Raw genomic sequence first — 22,640 nt, 5'->3', positions numbered from 1 at the left:
CCGCAGGCTTCTGTGCATGGGGTCTGCCAGCAGCCTTATGATACAGCTCCCATCAGTGGGAGGCGGAAGCTGGGGGTGGGCAGCAGAGTCTGTTCTCAGCTGGAGTCTGGCACCAGCCCCGCCGGCCCAGCAGCAGCACCAAACACCCTCGGAGTCCTTTGGGTTCTCTGGTGAGAAAGGCTGCTTCCACTCTCTCCTGCCTACCACCTCCTTGGCCCCACCAGCAGCTGCCACCGAAAAACACCCACAGACTCACCACACTTTAGTCTTAGCATTTACTTCCCCCACACTCCATTCTGGGGACCGTCTGCACTGGTGCCGAAGGGAGAAGATGCCAGCTCTGCCTTCCTGGAAGAGCTGGAGGAGTGGCCTGGGAGGAAGACGGGCCGCAGGGGGCCCAGGAAGAGGTGCGAGCACGGGTGATCAGGGGCAGAGAGCTGGCCCACCACCAGCCCTGCAGCTTCCGGAGCAGGTTCCCAGGTCCTTCAAATCGGGGATGGCAGGGCCTGCACTTCCTCTAGGCACTCATCATAAGCCTCCTGGTACTCTTCGTGGGGCTTGACCATGATCACACAGGTGGGGCGCTTGGAGCCCGCGGCTGCACCCAGGTCCTGCAGATGAAGGCAAGAAGGGCCATGTGGGGGAAAAGGCGGCACCACCTGTATGCCAGGGAGTCACAAAACCCTGACCCACTGGCTTCATCCAGCCCTCAGACGTGCAGTTCAGTCCATGTCCCATCTGCCAACTTTCAAGCTGTGGGCTGGCAACAGTGGGCCTACACGGCCCCGTAGCAAGCGTGAATGAACTTCCGGCCTCAGAGGCTGCTGCCCAAGCCAGGGCCTATGTTCTCCTCATCTCTATGTGAGAATCAGGCCAGCTACTTGTCCCTTGAACAGCCCCCACTTCCCCAAGCACTGCAACCACCTAATAGGACTAACACGGGCTCAGCAACTGCATGGACAGAGCACATCCAGAGCACATCCTCGTATACCTCCTTTCTCATTCCCATGGTCCACGAGGGCGGGGATTCCCAGTTTCCAAGAAGGACACTGAGCCAGGGACCAGCAGAGCAAAGGATCCATTCACATCAGTCTCAACTCCAAAGCTTCCATTTCTCCACTGTGGCCTGTTTGGACCAACCTGATGCCAGACCCTCTCCAGTTATGACCAAGATCGGGGAGGGGTGGGGGCGGGCATGTGTTCCTTACCGTCTTAGAGGGGATATAGACGTAGGGCAGATTCCGGTCTTCGCACATAACTGGGAGATGGCAGTATACCTCAATCGGCAACGTGTCTCCTGCCAAAACCATGATCCTATAGTGAGAGAAACACCATTTCTAACTTACTCATTCCCTCTTTCAGTTGAAAGTGCTACCTCTGGACAGAGAAGATGGCCCCCCAACCCTCAAGGACCCCAAATGCGAATCTCCCACCTTCTGAAAGTGCATGCAAATTTGTTTGGTGATCACTTCCTCTGGGGAGGTGAGCCCTAGTTCTTGGCAAAGAAGTAAATAAATACCCCACACAGGTGACAAGTGGGATTCCACTGGGACAGGTGAGGTATGGAAGTGACACCAAGGAGTGAGAGCCAGCCAAAAAAGGAATCAGGAGGCAACTCTGGATCAGAAAGCTTAATGAAGAAGGTGTCAGGCAGCCTTTGGAGGGGCTGGAGGAGGGGAAAGCATCTGAGACTGAGAGAATCAGAATGACTGCACATACCCAGGAGCTGGCTGATGGGGGCCTGGGATGGCTTTGAAACCCAGGGTAGTGATGGGGACGGACAAGGAGGCTAGAGAAACTGGCAGCAGCAGAACCTCGGGGCCTTCAGTGCCAGGCTGGGAAGCCTGAGCTTGTCCCAAGAGTCACAGGGAAGCAATGAAGGCTCGCCAGAGAGCCATCAGGTAGGACTCCTGCCTGGCAAGGTGTCAGGGCTCTGGGGCAAGGGCCCTGGGAATCCTAAACACACCAAGGAAGAATATTGTCCAGAGAGGGGCAAGAGACAAACACAAGGAAAGAGCTCTTAGTTCCCTGTACTGGGCCCACTCTCCTAGGTTTCCTTTTGTCTTCCAGGCTGTCCTCTGCCGGCACCCCTTCAAGTGTCCTTTCAGTGCTGGTGCTCCTTACAACCTGACCCTTGGCTGTACCTTCTCCCTGGCTGACCTGGGCCACAGCCACGGCTTCAGGTGCCATGTATATGCGCACAAATCCCAAATCTGTTCTCTCCTGCCTGGCCTCTCCCTTCCAAGCCTCCAGTCTGTGTGGCCATCTGCCTATCTGACAGTTCTGCCAGTGGGCCAGGGTGTATGTGTGTGTTTGTGTGTCCCATATCTAAACAGCAGCAAACTCATGATCTTCCCACGCAAAGCTGGGTCCCTCTAAATGGGCCCTCTGCTCAGCTGGAATCCAGACCTCCTCACTCCAAGTCCCAAAGTCCTCTCAGATTCATCCTCTTTAATTCTGTTTCAGCCACCAATAACCTAATTGCCATCGCCATCACCTGTCCTACACTGGGGCAGCCTCTTAGCTCAATTTGCTTGTGCCCCCGCCAGTTGCCAGAAAACTCTTCACGAGGGTAAAGGTAATCATGTCATTCCCTGGCTTTAACCCTCGGTGGCCGGCAGAGCTCTGAGTACAAAAACTCAGTCTACCATGGCTTAGGAAGCTCCAGGAGAAGGCCAGGCTTCTGTCCACCACTACCTCTCTCCAGCCTGGGACCAGTATCTTCTGGCAGAAAGCCCCGCACCCTAGACCAGACTTCCCACTGTGCATCACAGCCCCCAGCGAGACTCCGCTCTTGGGCACCAACAATGCAGCGCATACTTAAAGACGTGAAGCACCGAGAGGCTTCGTCCTGTCCTCGGAAGGGTTTATTGCCTGGCCTGGGGGCCAGAACGAGGTCATGAAGGCATTCTCACTGCAGCCTGTACAGCCCTTCGCAGTCCTATCAGGACGTTCCATGAATGGAGGACGCTGGGCTCGACCCTGCGCGAGCTGCCTTATTCGGCGCGCTTTCCCCGGAACTCACTTTCCCGGTGGCGTTCCTTCGAGCCCTGGCGAGCGACGTGTACAAGAGGGAACCCAGCCGGGGCCGGATTACCTCGTGCGGTGGGGACGGATCACCTCCAAGGACTTTCCCGAGCACCTCCCGAGTAGCGGGGATACCCGTGCTACCGTCCAGAGTCGCAAAACGCGCCGAGCGGGGTGGGGGGCGCTTACCCTTTCTCGCCTTTGTTGATAAACTTCTGAACCTCCTTCACCCCGCGCCGAATCTGCTTTTGCTTCACGGCTGCAACGACAGAGAAGTCAGTCGGGGGGCCTCGGCCCGCCGCCCGCGCCACCACCGGCCTCCGCGGTGGCTGCAGCACCTTTCTTGATGCACTTGTAGAGCTTCCGCGTGAGACGGCGAGAGGCCAGGGGCTGCGCGATGGGGTTCAGGTTCACCAGCAGCTCGTGGTAAGTGCGCTCCCCGAGGCACGCCTCCGCCTGCGCCTGAGCCTCCGGCCCGTCAGGATCTGCCTTTATTTTGGTCATCGCGGCGGCCGCGGCGACTAGGTAGCCCGCGCCGGGGGTGGGGGCTCCACGCGGCCCGGGCCTCAGAACCACTTCCGGGTCACCGCGTCCTGCGGAAAGCCGGCCGTGCACCACAGCCAATTAGGGAACGAAGTCTCTGACTCCAACCAATCGTTGAGGCTCAGCTCCTTACAAACAGACCGGGGGGCGGAGGGGCGGAGCACTTCAGAGGCGGGACTCGTCCAGAGGGCTCGGAGGCAGGGGGCGGGGCCCGGCGGGGGGCGGGGCCCGGCGAGGGCGGGAAGGAACCAGGCTGCAGGCTGGGGCTGGTCGGAGAGCCCCGCCCCGCACGTACTGGGAGCGGAGGAGGAGGCGGTGGCGGTGGAGGCGTAACCACGTCAGGATCCTCCTGCCTGAGGGGCGGGGTCTGCGACGGAGCGGAAGAAGGGGATTCTAAACCTGGGAGGGATCTGACCGTCACGTGGTCCTGGGCGAGGTGCCGCAGGTGGCAAGGTGAAGTGAGAGCCCTGCGCGGCTAAGGGATACCTGCATTCTAACGTGGGTGCTCACACTCTGTGCTCCCCACCGCCCCACTCACGAGCGCCTCTCTTCCCGCAGCGACCTGCTCTCATGTTAGCCCCGAGAGAGGGTCCCTTCTGCCGCCTTACCTGAAACTGCGGTCCCCGCCGACAGCCCCTGCCCCTTTGTTTTCCTCCTAGTTCCCAGGGCTGCCCGGCTGCCTGGCTTTGCGGACAATCCAAGGTCTGGCTGAGACGCCGGCGGGCGGGGGGCGGGGTAGGGGCGGAGAGCGTGAGCCCCCCCTCCCCCGGGAACACTGGGAAAAACTGGATGGTTAGGGATTATATCTTTGCTACGAATTAACTGCCTCTGACCTGGTGTAGTAGGCCTGACATTTTTAAGGTGGGTGGCGGGACAGACCGGTAAGTGGAACTTTAGGAGTATGCAGGTGGCCCTTGGGAGAATGGGTTTTGTTAAGCCAACTTAAAAATTGAACTTTTAACCCTGGAACCAAGTGCAAAGTCGTTCAATAAAAAACAAGTCGGATTTTTCTACTTTGCATTTCAATGAGAAAAATCGGGAGCCAATCCATCCTAACCTTGGACCCCAAATAATTTTCACAAATAGAAACGTATGTCAGGGGCGCCCGGGTGACTCGGTTAAGCGGCTGCCTTCTGCTCCCATCCTGGGATTAAGTCCCACATCAGACTCCCTGCTCAGCGGGGAGCCTGCTTCTCCCTCTGCCTGCTCCCCCTGCTTGTGTTCTCTCTCTCTGACAAAGAAAGAAAGAAAGAGAAACAGAAACATACGTCAATTGAACAATGCAAATGAGTTCTGTAAGCAATGAAAAAAACAGTTTGAAAGTAAACAAAATTTGTATGCACAACCTAACAAGATAATGTTCTCACTTCGAAATTTTAAAAAAATTTTTTTAAAGATTTTATTTACTTATTTGACAGACAGCGAGAAGGGAATACAATCAGGGGGAGTGGGAGAGGGAGAAGACGACCCCCTGCTGAGCAGGGAACCCATGATGCAGGCTTCTGGGATCATGACCTGAGTGGAAGGCAGCCACTTCACCCCTGGAACTATCCAGGTGCTCCTGAAGGTTGTTTCTCTAGTCCTGGTTCTGAGTGGTGTTCCTGTGAACGTTATCAGCCATGTCAGACCGCTGATAAAGCGTCAGGGTCACAAAGAGGTACCATGGGAAGATGTGTGCATGGGGCAGGATGAACTCCAGCCAGCAGAGAATTCCATCCCCCGGAAACCTGATTCAAGTGAAATTTTGCTTCACTCACCTTACCAAGGTCTCCGTTTTAAATTTTTTTAAATTTTTTTGTTTGTTTGTTTGTTTGTTTGTTTGTTTTATTTGACAGACAGAGACCACAAGTAGACAGAGAGGCAGGCAGAGAGAGAGAGAGAGGGAAGCAGGCTCCCTGCCGAGCAGAGAGCCCGATGCGGGACTCGATCCCAGGACTCTGGGATCATGACCTGGTTTTGAAGGCCTCCCTGTTCGTATAGGGCAGGAGGAGGAAGGAAGTCAACACGTATGTGCCAAGCACAATACACGGAGTATTTCATCCTTTCCTCACAAAGAATACCTTTGTTATTCACAACTTACGGAGGCTCGCAGGCTAAATAGCTCAGTCCTGCTCACAAGAAGCTAGATTCCCATCCAGGTCCACTTGTCTGCAAGCCTACACTCTGTGCCCTGGGATACGTCCTCACTCAACTACACCATGCATTTTTTTTTTAAAGATTTTTTGTTTATTTATTTGACAGATTGAGAGGGAGAGAAAGTGTGTGCACAACCTGGGGGAGCTGCAGAGGGAGAGGGAGAAGCAGGCTCCCCACCAAGCAGGGAGCCGGACATGGGGCTCCATTCCAGGACCCTGGGATCATGACCTGAGCTGAAGGCAGATGCTTAACCGGAAGAGCCACCTAGGTGCCCCACCATGCATTTTTTTTTTAAAGATTTTATTTATTTGACAGAGAGACAGAAAGCACAAGCAGGGGGAACAGCAGAGGGAGAGGAAGAAGCAGGCTCTGCGCTGAGCAGGGCGCACGATGTGGGGCTTGATCCCAGGCCCCTCATGACCAGAGCCAATCCCAAGGCAGATGCTTAACCACTGAGCCATCCAGGTCCCTTCCCCACCCCACCCCCCTGTATTTTTAAAACCAGGCTCAGACCTCTGTGCTGAGTGTGAAGTGGCTTCTGTGACTTCGCTGATTTTGTTCTAACGACTATTGGAGCTCACTTGAAGCAGTGTAGACTGGGTGAGACAATATGGCTATGCCCAATGGGCAGTAGACCAGGGCTCTGAAGGACAAGTGACCTTGGGCAATTCATTTAAACTCTCTCGGCTTCAGCCCCTTGTCTGTAAAGTGAGAAAGCTAGACCCAGATGCACTAAGGTCCCATCTTTTGAAAAGCTGGGGAGGGTGGGTTTTTTTTTAAATTGTGATGAAATTCACATACCATACAGGTTGCCTATTTAAAGTGTACAAATCAGTGTGTGTGTGTGTGTGTGTGTGTGTGTGTGTGTGTGTGTTTAAGATTTTACTTATTTATTTGAGAGACTAGGAGAGAGAAAGAGAGAGCACAGGCAGGGGGAGAGGCAGAGGGACAAGCAGACTCCCCACTGAGCAGGGAGCCCTATGCAGGACTCCATCCCAGGACCCTGAGATCACGACCTGAGCTGAAGGCAGACACTTAACCGACTGAGCCACCCAGGCACCCCCAAATCAGTGGTTTTAGTATATTTTGTGAGTCGCACTGACATCACCACAATTGATTTGAGAACATTTTCATCCCTTCACTAAAAAACCCCTGCACCCAGTGGTTATTACCCTCTGACCCCCTCAGCCTCCCCAGCTGGAAGCAACCCCTCATTTACTTTCTGTTTCTATAGATTTCCCCATTCTGGGCATGCCATCGAAAGGGAATCATATAGTATGTGGCCTTTGTGTCTGGCTTCTTTCACTTAGCGTAATGTTTTCAGGGTTCATCCACATTGCAGCAGGTATCAGCATGTGTGAATATTATTACGTAAAATTCCACTGTATGGATGTTCTGCATTTTATCCGTCTGTCAGTTAATGGGTGACTGGGTTGTTTCTACCTTCTGGCTATTGTGAATAGTGCTTCTAGTTCCCGTGTGGGCATATGCTTTCAATTCTCCTGGATATACACCTAGAATTAGAATTCTTCTATGTTTAACTTTCTGGGGAACCATCAAGCTGTTTCCCAAAGTGGCTGCACCATTTTCTGTCCCTAGCAGCAACATATGAGCATTCCAGTTTTCCCTAATTCTTACCAACACTTGATGTTATCTGACTTTTTTATTGTAGTGATTCCAGTGGTTGTGAAATTCAATCTCCCTGTGGTTTTCATTTGGATTTCCCTGGTGGTTAATGATCGTGAGCAACTTTCCAATAAGCTATTTGCATTCCTTTGGAGAAATGTCTGTTCAGATCTTTTGCCCATTTTTAAATTGAGGAAGACTTTTTTAAAAAAATTCTTAATTTTTTCTTAACCTATAATGTATTATTAGCCCCAGGGGTACAGGTCTGTGAATCACCAGGTTTACACACTTCACAGCACTCACCATAGCACATACCTTCCCCAGTGTCCATAACCCCACCCCCCTTTTCCGAACCCCCCTCCCCCCAGCAACCCTCAGTTTGTTTTGTGAGATTAAGAGTCACTTATGGTTTGTCTCTCTCCCGATCCCATCTTGTTTCATTTATTCCCTTCCCTACCCACCAACCCCCCCCACTTTGCCTCTCAACTTCCTCATATCAGGGAGATCATATGATAGTTGTCTTTCTCTGATTGACTTATTTCACTCAGTATGATACGCTCTAGTTCCATTCACATTGTCGCAAATGGCAAGATTTTGTTTCTTTTGATGGCTGCATAGTATTCCATTGTGTATATATACCACATCTTCTTGATTCATTCATCTGTTGATGGACATCTAGGTTCTTTCCATAGTTTGGCTATTGTGGACATTGCTGCTATAAACATTCAGGTGCACTTGGCCTTTCGGATCACTATGTTTGTATCTTTAGGGTAAATACCCAGTAGTGTGATTGCTGGGTCATAGGGTAGTTCTATTTTCAACTTTTGAGGAATCTCCATGCTGTTTTCCAGAGTGGCTGCACCAGTTTGCATTCCCACCAACAGTGTAGAAAGGTTTCCCTTTCTCTGCAGAGGAAGACTTTTTTGAAGATTTATTTATTTATGAGCAGGAGAGAGGGTGAGCACATGTGCACGAGGGGGGAGTATGGATGGAGGGAGAGAGAGAATCTCAAGCAGACTCCCCACTGAGCTCTGGGCCCCAAGACATGGCTTTGAGATCATGACCTGAGATGAAATTGAGGCCACAACCCTCAACTGACTGAGACACCCAGGTGCCCCTTGAGCATGAATTTTTGTTTGTTTGTTTGTTTGAAGATTTTATTTGACACTGAGAGAGAGGGAACACAAGCAGGGAGAGTGGCAGAGGGAGAAGCAGACTCCCCGCTGAGCAAGGAGCCTGATGCGGGGCTCGATCCCAGGACCCTAAGATCATGACCCAAGCTGAGGGCAGACACTTAACCAACTGAGCCACCCAGGCACCCCTGATTTCCATAATTTATTTAAGGAGCCCCTACCAATGGACTAGTTTGTTTTTAATGTTTTTACTATTTTGAGTGAGCTTGCAGTGAATATTATACTTTTGGTACTTTTGTGAGTCTTTCCAGGAGAAACTCCTAACACTTAAAATTTGCTATCTGCTGTATTACCCAGTATCCTCTACAGAGGTATGATTTACAATGGCTCAGAACAGTGTCTTGCCAACACTTGCCAAGACTGGGTTTTAGCAACTTTTTTGAGAAGGAAGGAGCTTGGTGATGATCCAGTGGGGACAAATGGTGTCTCATGTTCATTTACATTTCGTTAGTTCTCAGGAAAGCTGGATATTTCATATTTTTGTAGCTCTTTTGTGTGCTATTCTTGTCCAGTTTTTCTATAGGGTTTGTCTCTTGCCACTTTAGAAAAGCTTTTAGTACTTTGAGGAGAGTTTTCTAGTGCTCTTGTGGTTTCACTGTTTATATGAAAATGTTTGATCCATCGGGTTTAAAGTGATGTTGGAGCAAAGCTGGGCTCCAGCTTGATTTTCTTCCAGATGGCTCAGCCACTATCCTGATGCTATCTACTGATCTACTGAATTCTTACTTGAGCCGTGCATTCATTTAAAATTCCTCTGTGGTGTACTAGATTCTTTTTTTTTTTTTTTGGACAGAGAGAGAGAGGGAACACAAGCAGGGGGAGTGGGAGAGGGAGAAACAGGCTCTCCAGCAGAGCAGAGAGCCTGATGTGGGGCTCAATCCCAGAACTCTGAGATCATGACCTGAGCCAAAGGCAACTGCTTAACCAACTGAGCCACCCAGGCACCCCTAAATAAAATCTTAAAAATATAAAATAAAGGGGCACCTGGGTGGCTGAGTGGGTTAAGCCTCTGCCTTCAGCTCAGGTCATGATCCCAGGGTCCTGGGATCGAGCCCCGCATCAGTCTCTCTGCTTAATGGGGAGCCTGCTTCCTCCTCTCTCTCACTGCCTGCCTCTCTGCCTACTTGTGATCTCTCTCTGTCAAATAAATAAAATCTTAAAAAAAAAATATATATATATATATATAAAATAAAGTAAAACCAAGCCCAGGGAAAGGCTTGATATGGGGAGAGGCGAAGGACCTGGGCGTCAAACAGGCTAGGATTTGAATCCCGGGTGGACAGGTTATCAGCTTTTCCCCCCCGCCCTGGGCACATTGTCTAACTTCACTGTGCTTCTGGTTTTTCTGCCTTTGAAATCAGATGAGGATGGAAGGAGAGAGATAGCACCAGGAAAGCACCCCCAGGGCTGCTCTCAGGCTTCTGGCTGACCATGTGCCAGGTTCCCTTCTGGGCCTGATGTTAGAGCACTGGGGTAAGGAAACCTTAGGGACCAAGGCCTGGAGCTCAGGTCCCCTCACCCGCAATCCTCCGGCTGTCCCTGAGTCCATTAGCAGGACCTGCCCAGCCCTCTCCCCCAATCTCCTCTTCAGAGGGAAACTGTCCCCCTAGATCTGAAGGGCGGCCGAGGCATGGGTGGTTGGGGTGTGGACAGACTGCAGACATCTGCCTTGGGGCATCTTCTTATGCACAGGTGGGCCCCTCACTATAAGGACAGAGAGGGGCCGATAGGACTAGAAGAGGTGGGGGTCAGGGACCCCATCCGTACTGTTGCTCTGAACCCTCCAAGGTGAGGAGTGAGCCTCCATCTCCTTCCTCCCTCACTGATAGGCGGCAGGGCTGGGGGAATTGGTGGGGAGCGGGATGTATCCATCCTGTCAATAAGCAGGGACTGGGAAAGGACGGACTGGGTACCCAGAATTAGCTTCCTAGGGCTGGTCTGACAACGCACCACAAACCAGGTAGCTTCAAACAGCACAGACATATCTTCAGGCCATTCTAGAGATGAGAAATCTGAAAGCAAAATGCCAGCCGGGGCAGGCTCTCTCTGAAGGCTCTAGGGGAACATGTGCTCCACACTTTTCTCCCAGCTTCTGGAATTGCCACCGGGCCCTGGTGTTCCTTGGCTTGTGGATGCGTCCCTCCCACCCCTGCTTTGATAAAAGTCATGATCCCAGGGTCCTGGGATCGAGTCCCGCATCAGGCTCTCTGTTTAATGGGGAGCCTGCTTCCTCCTCTCTCTCTGCCTACTTGTGATCTCTGTCTGTCAAATAAATAAATAAAATCCTTTATACACACACACACACACACACACACACATACATACCTATGTAAAGTAAAACCAAGCTCAGGGAAAGGCTTGGCTGTGGCTTGCCTTCTGGGCATCTCTCTCCACAGGGCATTTTCATCTTCTGCTAAGGACACGGGTCCTATGGGATCAGGACCTGCCGCCATAACCTCATCTTGACTACATCTGCAAAGACCCTATTTCTACAGAAGGTCATGTGTGCACATAAGGGGATAAGACTTGAACAGATATTTTGGGGGGGGTTGTCTGGAGGGGGAGACACAATTCATCCCAGCACTGGAAAGTCCATCATCTGCATGGCATGATCTGGAGGTCCACGGGCAGCTGAGGGATGGGGTGAGGCTGTGGCCGCCTCGTGGGCCATCTGGCTGGGTTGGGGTGGTGATAGCACTGAGGGCTGGGCTTGGAGGGACTCCTGTCACTAGGTCACAAGCTTCACCACTGACTCTTCCTTCCACTTTCCCAGCTGGTAGCCTGGGGCAGGCATTGACATGTGGCTCTGATTTCTGGCAGGGATATAATTAGAAGGGGCGGCCTGGACTTTTGGAAGCCTGAGGGACCCTGGGGATTACCTAATCCAGACATTTCACAGACGGGAAGCTGAGGCAGTTCTACGTGGTGCTCCGTGTTCTGTGTTGGGTGCCTGCGCAAAGAAGGGCAGCCGGGGCTGTGGACCATGGCTCCCACTGGGGGTGGGAAGGGGGTGGCTGCGTTATTCAGCCCACACCAGCCCTAATCAGAGCCTGAAGCAGGGTCCACTCCAGGCCACCAACACCAGTCCACAAGGTGTTTTTCTCAGCTGGGTTGTTTCTGTTTTGGTTTTTTTTTTTTTGTCTGGGGCTGCCTGGAGGAAGAGGTGGGATGAGGGAGGGCGGGGTGTCGCCCTGTTTCAGTTCTTACTCTCACTTCCACCATCCCAATGCCTGTGGGTGTCGGGAGGGGCGGGCTTTGTCTGTCACCCTCTGCCGTGGGCTTCGAAATCTCCCAGGAGCTCTTCTCTGCTGGAGATTCTCCTCTGGCGTTTACTCTCCTGTTTTGGTAAAACTTGGCGTGGTGTAACTAGGTGTGTGCGTGCGTACACGCATGCACGTGTAACCTGCCCCCTTTGCAGGGTCCCATGCCGCCTCCCCAGTGTAGAACAGGATTCTGGAGCCTGTGCTTCCTGAACATTGTCTGTTCCTGTGCTCTTTTTCCACAGTCCCCTGGAACCAGCATTGGCATGCCTGCCAGACTTCATGCTGCGGAGCTCGTTCTGTTCCCTAAATAGCTCATCCCCAAGCAGCACCATCCTGGGCTCGGCTGCAGGTCACCGCCAAAGCCAGGGCAGAGGGGGCCAGCGTGGGCCACTCATTCCCCGGGGCTGGAAGGCTGAGTAGCCGGAGCTGACAGACCCTTGGGAGTAGAAGGGACGCTGGGGAGGCGTTGGGTCTCGTAGGGCACTTGTCATTCATTCCAGAAAACGTACTGAGCCCCTGGAGTCTGCTAGGCTTTGGAGGGAGAGACAGTGAACTAGAGAGAGAAAGCCCTTGCCTCCCCAGAGGTTCTAAGAGTGGGGAGAAGATAGCCCTGGCACCCGGAAGGGATCTGGGGGAACCTGCTCCCTGCTGAGATTTGCAAGATGCCTGGAGGAGGGGTTCTGGGAATGCCTGGAAGTAAGGAGCTGGGAGGGCAGGGAGGAGGGGCGAGGGTCCTTGGGGATGGCCACCCTCAGTGCTCACTGCAGCCTTGCTCTCTTGTTGGGGGTCTGCTGTGTTATGACACAGAAAGCTCCAGAATGGGATACCTGGCAGGGAGTCAGTGCTCGGAAAACACTGGAGTGAATGAACTTCACGGTGGGGGGTGGGGTGCACTGCTGGAGTTTGAACTGGGGAGTAGGTGCGCCTGGCTGGCTCAGTCAGAAGAGCATGTGACTCTTGATCTTGGGGTCATGAGTTTGAGCCCCACGTCGGGTGGTAGCGATTACCAAACAAACAACCCTTAAAAAAAAAAATAAATAAATAGGGGCGCCTGGGTAGCTCCGTTGGTTGAACATCAGACCTTGGTTTCGGCTCAGGTCGTGATCTCAGGGTCGTGGGATGAAGCCCCCAGTCTGCCTTCGTGCTCAGCACAAAGTCAGCTTGGGATTCTCGCCCTCCCTCTGCCCTTACTCCCCAGTCCTGTGCGTATGCGCTTGCTCTCTCTCTCCTGCAAATAAATAAATCTTAAAAATAAATCAATTAATTAAAAAGGGGTTCCTGGGTGGCTCAGTCAGTTAAGTGTTGGATTCTTTTTTTTTTTTTTTAAAGATTTTATTTATTTATTTGACAGAGAGAGTTCACAGTAGGCAGAGAGGCAGGCAGAGAGAGAGAGGGAAGCAGGCTCCCTGCTGAGCAGAGAGCCCGATGTGGGACTCGATCCCAGGATCCTGAGATCATGACCTGAGCCGAACACAGCGGCTTAACCCACTGAGCCACCCAGGCGCCCTAAGTGTCAGATTCTTGATTTTGGCTGTTTCATCTCAGGCTCAGGTCATGACAAGAGGATGGTAGGATCGCTCGGCAGGGAGTTGGCTTGGGATTCTCTCTCGCCCTCTGCCCCTACCCCCTCCCTAAAATAAAATCTTTCAAAATACATAAATAAACTTTTAAAAAATGATAAACTGGGGAGTAAGCCAGTTGGCTTCATGCATTTGGAAGATTGGTCACCGTGGGCAAAGAGGGAGGTGGACAGTGGAGCCTGGGGAAGGGGGAGAAAGATGAGCCACGAGAGGAGCTCAGGGTGCTGGCCACGAGGCGGGCGGTCAGGGAATCCGCGCGAGCAGTGTGTAGCATGGACGCAGCCCACTGCCTGTGGGGGTGGGGAAGAGGGCAGGTGGGTCTGGAGAATTTCTAAAACAGCCCCCCAGAGAGGTCTTGCCCTAATCCCCGGAACCCACGAGACTGCTGGGGCATCACCGCTGTAAGCATGTTATTCGGCACCCTCGACTGAGAAGCAGAAAGCTTCTCTGGCTGGTGGCAGTGAGGCGATCAGAGAGATCAGAAACGCTGTGAAGATGGGAGCCTCGGGGGAGGACCCGAGAGCAGCAGCAAGGAGCTGGAGGGATCCCAGCCAACTGGAAGGGGGCCCCCGTCCAGCAGGTTCCCACGAAGCACTGAATCCTGCCAATCACGGGAATGACCTAGGAAGAGGAGCCTGAGCGCCAGGTTAGATCACAGCCGGTGGAAACTTGGACTTTGCCTTCTCCCAGAGGGCTGAGTAGAGCACCCAGCGTGAGCCATTCTAGATTTCTGATCGGTGAGAGAAGAAATGGATGTGGTTTTTGAAAAGATTTTATTTATTGGGGCACCTGGGTGGCTCAGTGGGTTAAAGCCTCTGCCTTCAGCTCAGGTCATGATCTCAGGGTCCTGGGATCGAGCCCCGCATCGGGCTCTCTGCTCAGCAGGGAGCCTGCTTCCCTTCCTCTCTCTCTGCCTGCCTCTCTGCCTACTTGTGATCTCTGTCTGTCAAATAAATAAAATCTTAAAAAAAAAATTTTATTTATTTAGTTGAGAGAGGGTTAGAGGAAGAGGGAGAAGCAGACCACTCGCCCTGAGCAGGGAGCCCGGCGCTGGGGTCGATCCCAGGACCCTGGGTACAGTACATGACCTGAGCTGAAGGCAGATGCTTAACGCCCTGAGCCACCCAGGTGCCCCATGGATGTGTTTTTTAAGACACGAGATGGTCCTATGTTCCAACAGCAATAGAAAACCAACGCAAACACGCCAGATTTCTGAATGTGTTCACTGAATTAAAAACAAAGGTGGAGGGCGGGGTGGGAGAGGCTGGCAGAGAAAGGGAGGGTGTGTGTCTCAATAGGATCAATAAAGTATTGGAAAGTATTTCTAATCCTGGGTAATGTTTCCCAGTGGTCTGGCCTGGAAGTGCCAGGAGACCTAGGTCCCAGATTGGGGCGGGGCTGGGGGGGCGGCAGCGAGGGGCGGGGCGGGGGGGGTGAGGAGGGCACACTAAGCCCGTCCCAGCGTGGTCGAGGTGGGATAGGATGGAGGAAGCAGGCGACACTGTCACTGCCCCAGCCCACTGCGCCCCAGGGTGGGTCGTAACCCTCTCTGGCCTCCTCCCCCTTGGGTATGCGTCCACCCCTGCAGCCGTGAGGCATTACCAGGACTCTGTTGTGGCCCGTCCTGGCTTGTGAATTTTTACGACTGTGTTTGGCTGACGGCTGGTTTCTTTTTTTTTTTTTTTTTTTTTTTTTTTTTTTAAAGATTTTATTTATTTGTGAGAGAGAGAGAGAGGGAGAGAGAGCAAGCACAGGCACAGGGCAGACAGAAACAGAGGGAGAAGCAGGCTCCCCGGTGAGCAAGGAGCCCGATGCGGGACTGGATCCCAGGACGCCGGGATCATGACCTGAGCCGAAGGCAGCTGCTTAACCAACTGAGCCACCCAGGCGTCCCTGACGGCTGGTTTCTTGCTTTACCTTTGAATGGGGCTGGGAGGCTGCGGTCTGTCTCCTAGAAGGGCTTTTAGGCTCCATCTATTACCCCTTATCCTGCAATAGAGAGGATCTGGGAGGCTCCAGGAGGCAAGCAACCACAGAGCAAACTGGGGGCCTGCTTCCCTCCCTCCTGTGGCCATTAGCTTCCAGCTGGGGATGGAGCGAGGCAGGATTTGGGGAGCAGCCGATGGTCCCCTCCCAGTCCTCGTCTCCTTTTCCACAGACCCCAGTATTGCTGAGGAGGAGCCGGAACCTGGTTCATCTTCCATTTCAGCACCTGAGAAGGAGGAATCTGTTCTCTTTCTTCCTGGGGGACAGGGAGGAGACCAGCAGGCTGGAGTAGAACAGAAGGCAGGGGCATCTGGAGGGGATGGGTTGAGGGTATCCCTCTTTGATTGGGAGAACTTGGATGTTGGAGTCCACTTGATTTTTTTCTTCCACTTGTTTTTATTTCTGGGACACCTGGCTGGCTCAGTCCTTAAGCATCTGCCTTCAGCTCAGGTTGTGATCCCAGGGTCCTGGGGCGGAGCCCCTCGTTTGGCTCCCTGCTCAGGGGGAAGCCTGTTTCTCATTCTCCCACTCCCCTTGCTTGTGTTCCCTCTCTTGCTGCCTTTCCCTCTGTCAAATAAATAAGATCTTTAAAAAAAAAAAAAGTTTTTATGTCTTTTTTTTTTTTTTTTAAGATTTTATTCATTTGACAGGGAGAGAGAGACAGCCCAAGCAGGGGGACAGCCCAGCAGGCAGAGGGAGAGAGAGAGAAGCAGACTCCTTGCTGAGCAGGGAGCCCAATGGGAGACTCGATCCCAGGACCCTGGGATCATGACCCAAGTCGAAGGCAGATGCTTAACTGACTGGCCACCCAGACTCCCCAGAGTCCACTTGATTGACATCAGGGGTCAACAAATGTGTTCTTTTAAGGGCCAGACACTAAATATTTCAGGCTTTGAGGGGCCTACAATCTGTGTGGCAATTATCCATTATTTATAAAAACAGGCGGTGGGCTGGATTTGGCCTGGGCGGTAGTTCCCTGTAGTTTGCTGACTTGCATGATGGCCGCGCGGCTGGTGGTGGCTTTTGCTGTCCCCACCTCCTGCTGCCATCATTAATGTTATCTGGAACCTAACTGGGGTAGGTCTTGGCTACCTAAATCCCTTGCTGGCAACACAGAGCCCTTAGGAAATTTTTTTTTTTCTTAAGATTTTATTTATTTATTTTCAACAGAGAGAGAGAGAGAGAGAGAGAGAGAGATCACAAATAGGCAGAGGCAGGCAGAGAAAGAGAGGGAAGCAGGCCCCCTGCTGAGCAGAGAGCCACAGGACTCCATCCCAGGACCCTGAGATCATGACCTGAGCCGAAGGCAGCGGCTTAATCCACTGAGCCATCCAGGTGCCCCGGTACAGTTCAAAATTATACCAAAAAGTTATACGGTGACAAGTGCCCCTTCCATTCTTGTTTCAGTTTCCTGTTTTTCTAACCAGAAGCAGCCAGTGAGAGGCAGTTCCTACAGAGCCTTCAACAGACAGTCTCCGTCTATCTGCCTTCCTACTCACCTACCTATCCCCAAATACTGGTTTTTTCCTTCCTTTTACAGAAGTGGTAGCAGACTGTGCACGGCATTTTTGCATCTTGCTTTTTTCAGTTGGAGATGGTTTCTGTGAAATTTCTGACATTTTTGGTAGGCTAGCATTAACAAGTTAATCAAATGTCTGCGGGAGGTTTGACATCTTCGTGATCTTGTCTCTTCCTATTCAGGAACACGAGAGGCCTTTCCATTTGCTCACGTGTTTTGTATGCTCAGCATTTCCTATATTCTTCATCTTTATCCTGAATATCTGTTAAGTGTATTCCTAGGTGTTTTATGTCTTTTCTTCCTTTGTATCTTCTCTCATTCTTGTTAGCATATATAAATGGCACCTTGCTGAATTCTCTTATTGTTTGTTTAGAGCGCTGTTTAGGCTGGCGCGCCTGGGTGGCTCAGTGGGTTAGGCCTTTGCCTCCAGTTCAGGTCATGATCTTAGGGTCCTGGGATCGAGCCCCGCATTGGGCTCACTGCTCAGCGGGGAGCCTGCTTCCCCCTCTCTCTCTGCCTGCCTCTCTGCCTACTTGTGATCTCTGTCAAATAAATAAATAAAGTCTTTTAAAAAAAGAACAAAAATAGTGTTTTGGCTGATTCTTTTTGAGTTTTCCACGTTTATAATAATATAATCTGCAAATGGCGATGAATTTACCTACTCTTTTCCTGTTTCACACCTCTGATTTCTTTCTCTTGTCCAATTGCGTTAGCTGCTTCTCCAGAAAAGGTTAAAGAATAAATGGAAGAAGGTATTGTTTCATACTTTAATGAAAGAGCTTCAGGAAGATGACATTTAGATTGTTTTTATGTTTATCTTACTCTATTTTGTCAAGAATGTTTATTAAAAATATATGTTGATGGCTAGGTGATGGACATTGGGGAGGGTATGTGCTATGGTGAACACTGTGAATCATGTAAAACTGATGATTCACAGACCTGTACCCCTGAAGCTAATAATACATTATATGTTAATAAAAAATATGTTGCAGTTTATCAAATGCCCTGTTCATGTATATTGATAAACCTGCTCTTATCCCCATTACTTTTCCTATTAATATTATCATTATATTAACAGAGTTCCAATATTACACCGTCCTTGACTTTCTGGAATAAGCCTTGCTTGGTTATGATTTAAAGTTATTTTTTTTTTTAAAGATTTTATTTATTTATTTGACAGAGAGAGATCACAAGCAGGCAGAGAGGCAGGCAGAGAGAGAGGAGGAAGCAGGCTCCCTGCTGAGCAGAGAGCCTGATGCGGGGCTCGATCCCAGGACCCTGAGATCATGACCTGAGCCGAAGGCAGCGGCTTAACCACTGAGCCACCCAGGCGCCCCTGATTTAAAGTTATTATTAGGGATACTTGACTGGCTCAGTCAGTGGAGCATGTGACTCTTGATCTGGGGGTCATGAGTTCAAGCCCCACATTGGGTGTAGAGTTTACTTAAAATTTTTTTAAAAGTTGGCTCAGTCGGTTAAGCCACTGCCTTGGGCTCAGGTCATGATCCCAGGATGCTGGGATCGAGTCTCGCATTGGACTCCTTGCTTAGTGGGGAGCCTGCTTCTCTCTCTGCCTCTCCCTGCTACTCTGCCTACTTGTGCGCTCTCTCTCTCTGACAAATAAATAAATAAAATATTTTTAAAAAATAAAGAATTTGGGGGTGCCTGGGTGGCTCAGTGGGTTAAGCCGCTGCCTTCGGCTCAGGTCATGATCTCGGGGTCCTGGGATGGAGTCCCACATCAGGCTCTCTGCTCAGCAGGGAGCCTACTTCCTCCTCTCTCTCTGCCTGCTTTTCTGCCTACTTGTGATCTCTCTCTGTCAAATAAATAAATAAAATCTTTAAAAAAAAATAAAGAATTTAAAATTACTGGAATGCATGGGTGGCTCAGTTGGTTAAGCATCTGGCTTCGACTCAGGTCATGGTCTCCTCCAGGTCCTGGGACTGAGCCCAGCTGGGAGTCTGCTCGTCCCTCTCCCTCTCCCTGGCCCTCATACTCTCTCAGATAAAATCTTCAAAAATACATTTAAAATTACTAACCTGCTGTTGGATCATATTTACTTATACTTACTAACATTCTTCTTTCTTTCTTTTTTTTAAAGTAGGCTCCATGCCCAACATGGGGCTTGAACTCACGACCCTGAGATTAAGATATGAGCTGAGATCGAGTTGGAACGCAACGGACTGAGAGCCACCCAGGCGCCCCTACTTACTAGTGTTATTGTATTAATATTCATAACTGAGCTCAGTCTCTGGTTTTCTTCTATTGGGCATGTCAAGTCTGATGGCTCAGTTGACCTCCATGCAGAGGTGTGGACGCCCACCCCAGGACCTCTGCATCCGGAGCTTGGGAGAAAGGGCCGGCCAGGAGAGATATATTGGTGAATCTCTCACATATAGGTGGCATCTTATGCTAAAATATGGATGAATCTTGAAAACATGCTAAGTGAAAGAAGCCAGGCACCAAAGACCACAAATATGATTTCATTTAAAGATTTTTTAAAAATTATTTGACACAGAGAGAGAGAGGGACAGCACAAGTAGGGGGAGCAGGAGAAGCAGACTCCCTGCTGAGCAGGGAGCCCAACGCGGGCTCAGTCCCAGGACCCCAGGATCATGACCTGAGCCGAAGGCAGACAAGTAACTGACCGAGTCACCCAGGCGTCCTATGATTCCATTTATTAAAAATTTCCAGAATATGTGGGGCGCCTGGGTGGCTCAGTGGGTTAAGCCGCTGCCTTCGGCTCAGGTCATGATCTCAGGGTCCTGGGATCGAGCCCCGCATCAGTCTCTCTGCTTAATGGGGAGCCTGCTTCCTCCTCTCTCTCACTGCCTGCCTCTCTGCCTACTTGTGATCTCTCTCTGTCAAATAAATAAATAAAATCTTAAAAAAAAATTTCCAGAATATGTAAATCTAGAAGAAACAGAAGTTGCAGGAGGTGGGGCTGAAGTGAGTGGGGATAGGAATGACTGCTAATGGGTAAGAGGTTTCTTTTTACGTGAAGTGAATGTTCTGAACTGAGGTGGTGGTGGTGACCAGTTGCCCAACTGTGTGAATATGCTAAAACCACTGAACTGTACATTTTAACCGGGTGAATTTTATGGTATGTCGTTTATATTCCGATTAGAATGTGGGGAGGGGGAGCAGAAACTGAGAAGCAGGTAGACAGACCCTAGAAGGAAAATTTGCTAACTGGCCTGGGTCACAGCTGGAAGCCCCAGTGTGAGGCCAGATCTCACCTTTTTGGCAAAATGGAGGAATGTGAACTGGAGGGTACTTGTTGGCAAGGAGATCCATTCTAGGATATCATTCTTCCTTGCTGGAAGTAGTTCTGACCCATCAGCCAAAGGGACGGTCAGTTTTAGAAGGAACACTTCCCCAGGAGGAAAAGATTTGCTGGTAGGACGAGACAGGAAGACGGGTGGGCCAGCGGGGAGAGCCTAGATTAGCCCAACATAAAGAGGTGGCCAGGCAGGCCCTGGGCTGGACGGGAGCGGGACAGGAGGACGTTCTGGAAAGACAGACACACCCACAGAAGGACTGGCCGAGGTCCGCGACCGTGTGTCTGGAGGAGGCAGGGTTAAGATGTCGGTGTCCGGATGGATGAGGTTTTTGTCTTGAGAGCCGATGCAGGGGGACGGAAGGACATGGTCCTGGAAATCTGGCCCGCGTCTCACTAGGAGTGGCTGTTGGGATCTCTGCAGGAACGAGGACTTGGCCCAGGAAGGAACAGGAGAAGGGTCCTCGCCTGCAAGGAGCGGAGCCCCCGCGCATGCTCGAGGCACCCGGTGGGCGTGCCGGAAGTGGGCGGGGCTAGAGAGGCGGGGTCTGAGCTGTAAGTGGAGAGCGCTGCTGGGGCGGCGGGCGATCTGGGGGTGGACGCTGGCTGTGGTGAGGCAGGTGGGACGCTGTCCCAAGCAGGTGGAGGATTGCACTGCCAAAGTGATCCAGAAGCCGCCAAGGTGGGGCTCCGGTATTGGAGGCGGGGATGGATGAGGGTGCTGGGAGAAGGCGACAGGCGGGGCGTCACCTGCACGAAGTACTGAGTCTCGTGAGTGGGGCCCGGTGCACAGGTGCTGCGGGCGTAAGTGTGAAGACGGGAAACTTGAGCCAGGGAGACTGGAAACGCTCCGCGGCCGGCGCTGGATTTTCATGCTTATACCCATCTGAGTGCTGGCCCGATTTTCAAATAAAGGATACTGAAGCCTCCTAGAGGACAGTGACTTGCTCTGGATCCCAGAGTTGGGATGCTGGGTGGGAGGCAGGATCTGAACTGGACCTCCTGATTCCAAAGCCACATCTGGCACTTCTGTATTGGAGTATTGGAATTTAAGGGACAGGTGGATGGCCTAGAACAGAACTGGGCAAATATTAGCCCTACAGGATCAGATAGTAAATTCTGTATTTTCTGCCTCTTCTTTAGGGGTTTCGGCTGGCTCAGTCAGTAGAACATGTAGCTCTTGATCTCAGGATGGTGAGTTCGAGCACCACTCGGTCATAGAGATTACTTACAAAGGTGAGGCAGGGGGGAGAAGAGAGGAAACATGTATCTGTATGCTTTTTATTGACAGGCTGCCTTAATTTATAGACTCTCACTTCGAAATGCATAGAATTTATGTGTCATGAAATACTATTCTTTTTTTTTAAGATTTTATTCATTATTTATAGAAAGAGAGAGAGAGAGCACACAAAGCAGGGGGAGTGGCAGGCAGAGAGAGAAGCAGGTTCCCCACTGAGCAGGGAGCCCGATGCAGGACTCGATCCCAGGACCCTGGGATCATGACCTGAGCTGAAGGCAGCTGCTTAACCAACTGAGCCACCCAGGTGCCCCTATTCTTTTGTTTTTGAGACACAGAGAGAGAGAGAGCACAGTGCAGGAGTGGGGTAAGGACAGAAGAAAAAGAATTTTTTTTAGTTATTATTTTTAAGATTTTATTTATTTATTTGTTACAGAGAGAAAGCGAGCACAAGCAGGGTGAGCAGGATGAGGGGCAGAGGGAGAAGCAGGTTCCCCGCTGAGCAAGGAGCCCGATGCGGAACTTGATCCCAGGACCCTGGAGGCAGACGCTTAACTGCCTGAGCCCCCTAGGAATCCCAGAGAATGTTAAACTATACATGTGTTTACATTTGTGGCTTGCATCGTATTTCTGTGATACATCACTGCTGGGGGGTGGAGGTGGGATGGCCCCTCCATTTGTGTTGAGGGAGGTAGGGGGGAGGCGTGGCCTGGCTTTGAGGACTGCAATGTTGGGCCACGTGGGGCCATTATCCCACATGGGGATTTCATTAAGGAGAGGTGTAGGGGCAGGGTTGGAGGGGTGCGGATACCAGATGGAGGAGGCTTCTTCAGGACTCGGTTTGAGGTGCTGGTGGGGGCTTCAGGGATCAGCATGAAGGAGCCGTTTTGGGGGGCAGCCATGAGAGTATGTGGGGCAAGGCAGCTGGCAAGAAGGAGAGGGTAGCCAAGCGATCGGCTATGTGGATGAGTGTGGGGGGAGGAGCTCCCATCTCCTGACCCCTCTGGACGGTATGAGCTTATCTGGGTTGGAGCCTAGGCCAGGCCCCATCCTTGGAGGAGCGGTTCAGCCAGTTCACTGGCCAAATGTGGGAACAGACGTTAAGACATAGCATTCACACCCTGAATGCTAGAGACTCTTCCTCGGTCCTCAGCCACTGGCCACCTCTGCCCTGGGGCTTGTGGTGGGCATAGAAGTGGCTGGCAGGCCTGTGGGTCCCTGTGTCACCCTGTCCACGCCCAGAAGCTGGT

At 51.5% G+C, this 22,640-nt stretch overlaps 1 protein-coding gene across 1 annotated transcript; it reads right to left on the bottom strand.

Annotated features, from left to right (window-relative positions):
* Positions 1-261: 261 nt before the first annotated feature.
* On the bottom strand, positions 262-3,643 carry NHP2 (NHP2 ribonucleoprotein). The gene is made up of 4 exons (XM_032335367.1): positions 3,366-3,643; positions 3,217-3,286; positions 1,209-1,314; positions 262-611 (listed from the first exon to the last, which is right to left on the bottom strand). Exons 1-4 carry the CDS (start codon positions 3,529-3,531, stop codon positions 486-488), a joined length of 468 nt encoding a protein of 155 aa, XP_032191258.1. The 5' UTR covers positions 3,532-3,643; the 3' UTR covers positions 262-485.
* Positions 3,644-22,640: the final 18,997 nt, after the last annotated feature.

This window comes from Mustela erminea, chromosome 3 (assembly GCF_009829155.1).
Source record: "Mustela erminea isolate mMusErm1 chromosome 3, mMusErm1.Pri, whole genome shotgun sequence".
Classification (NCBI taxonomy): Eukaryota; Metazoa; Chordata; class Mammalia; order Carnivora; family Mustelidae; genus Mustela; species Mustela erminea.
Note: the sequence above shows the minus strand (reverse complement) of the source record. Positions and strands in the feature narration are given on the sequence as shown.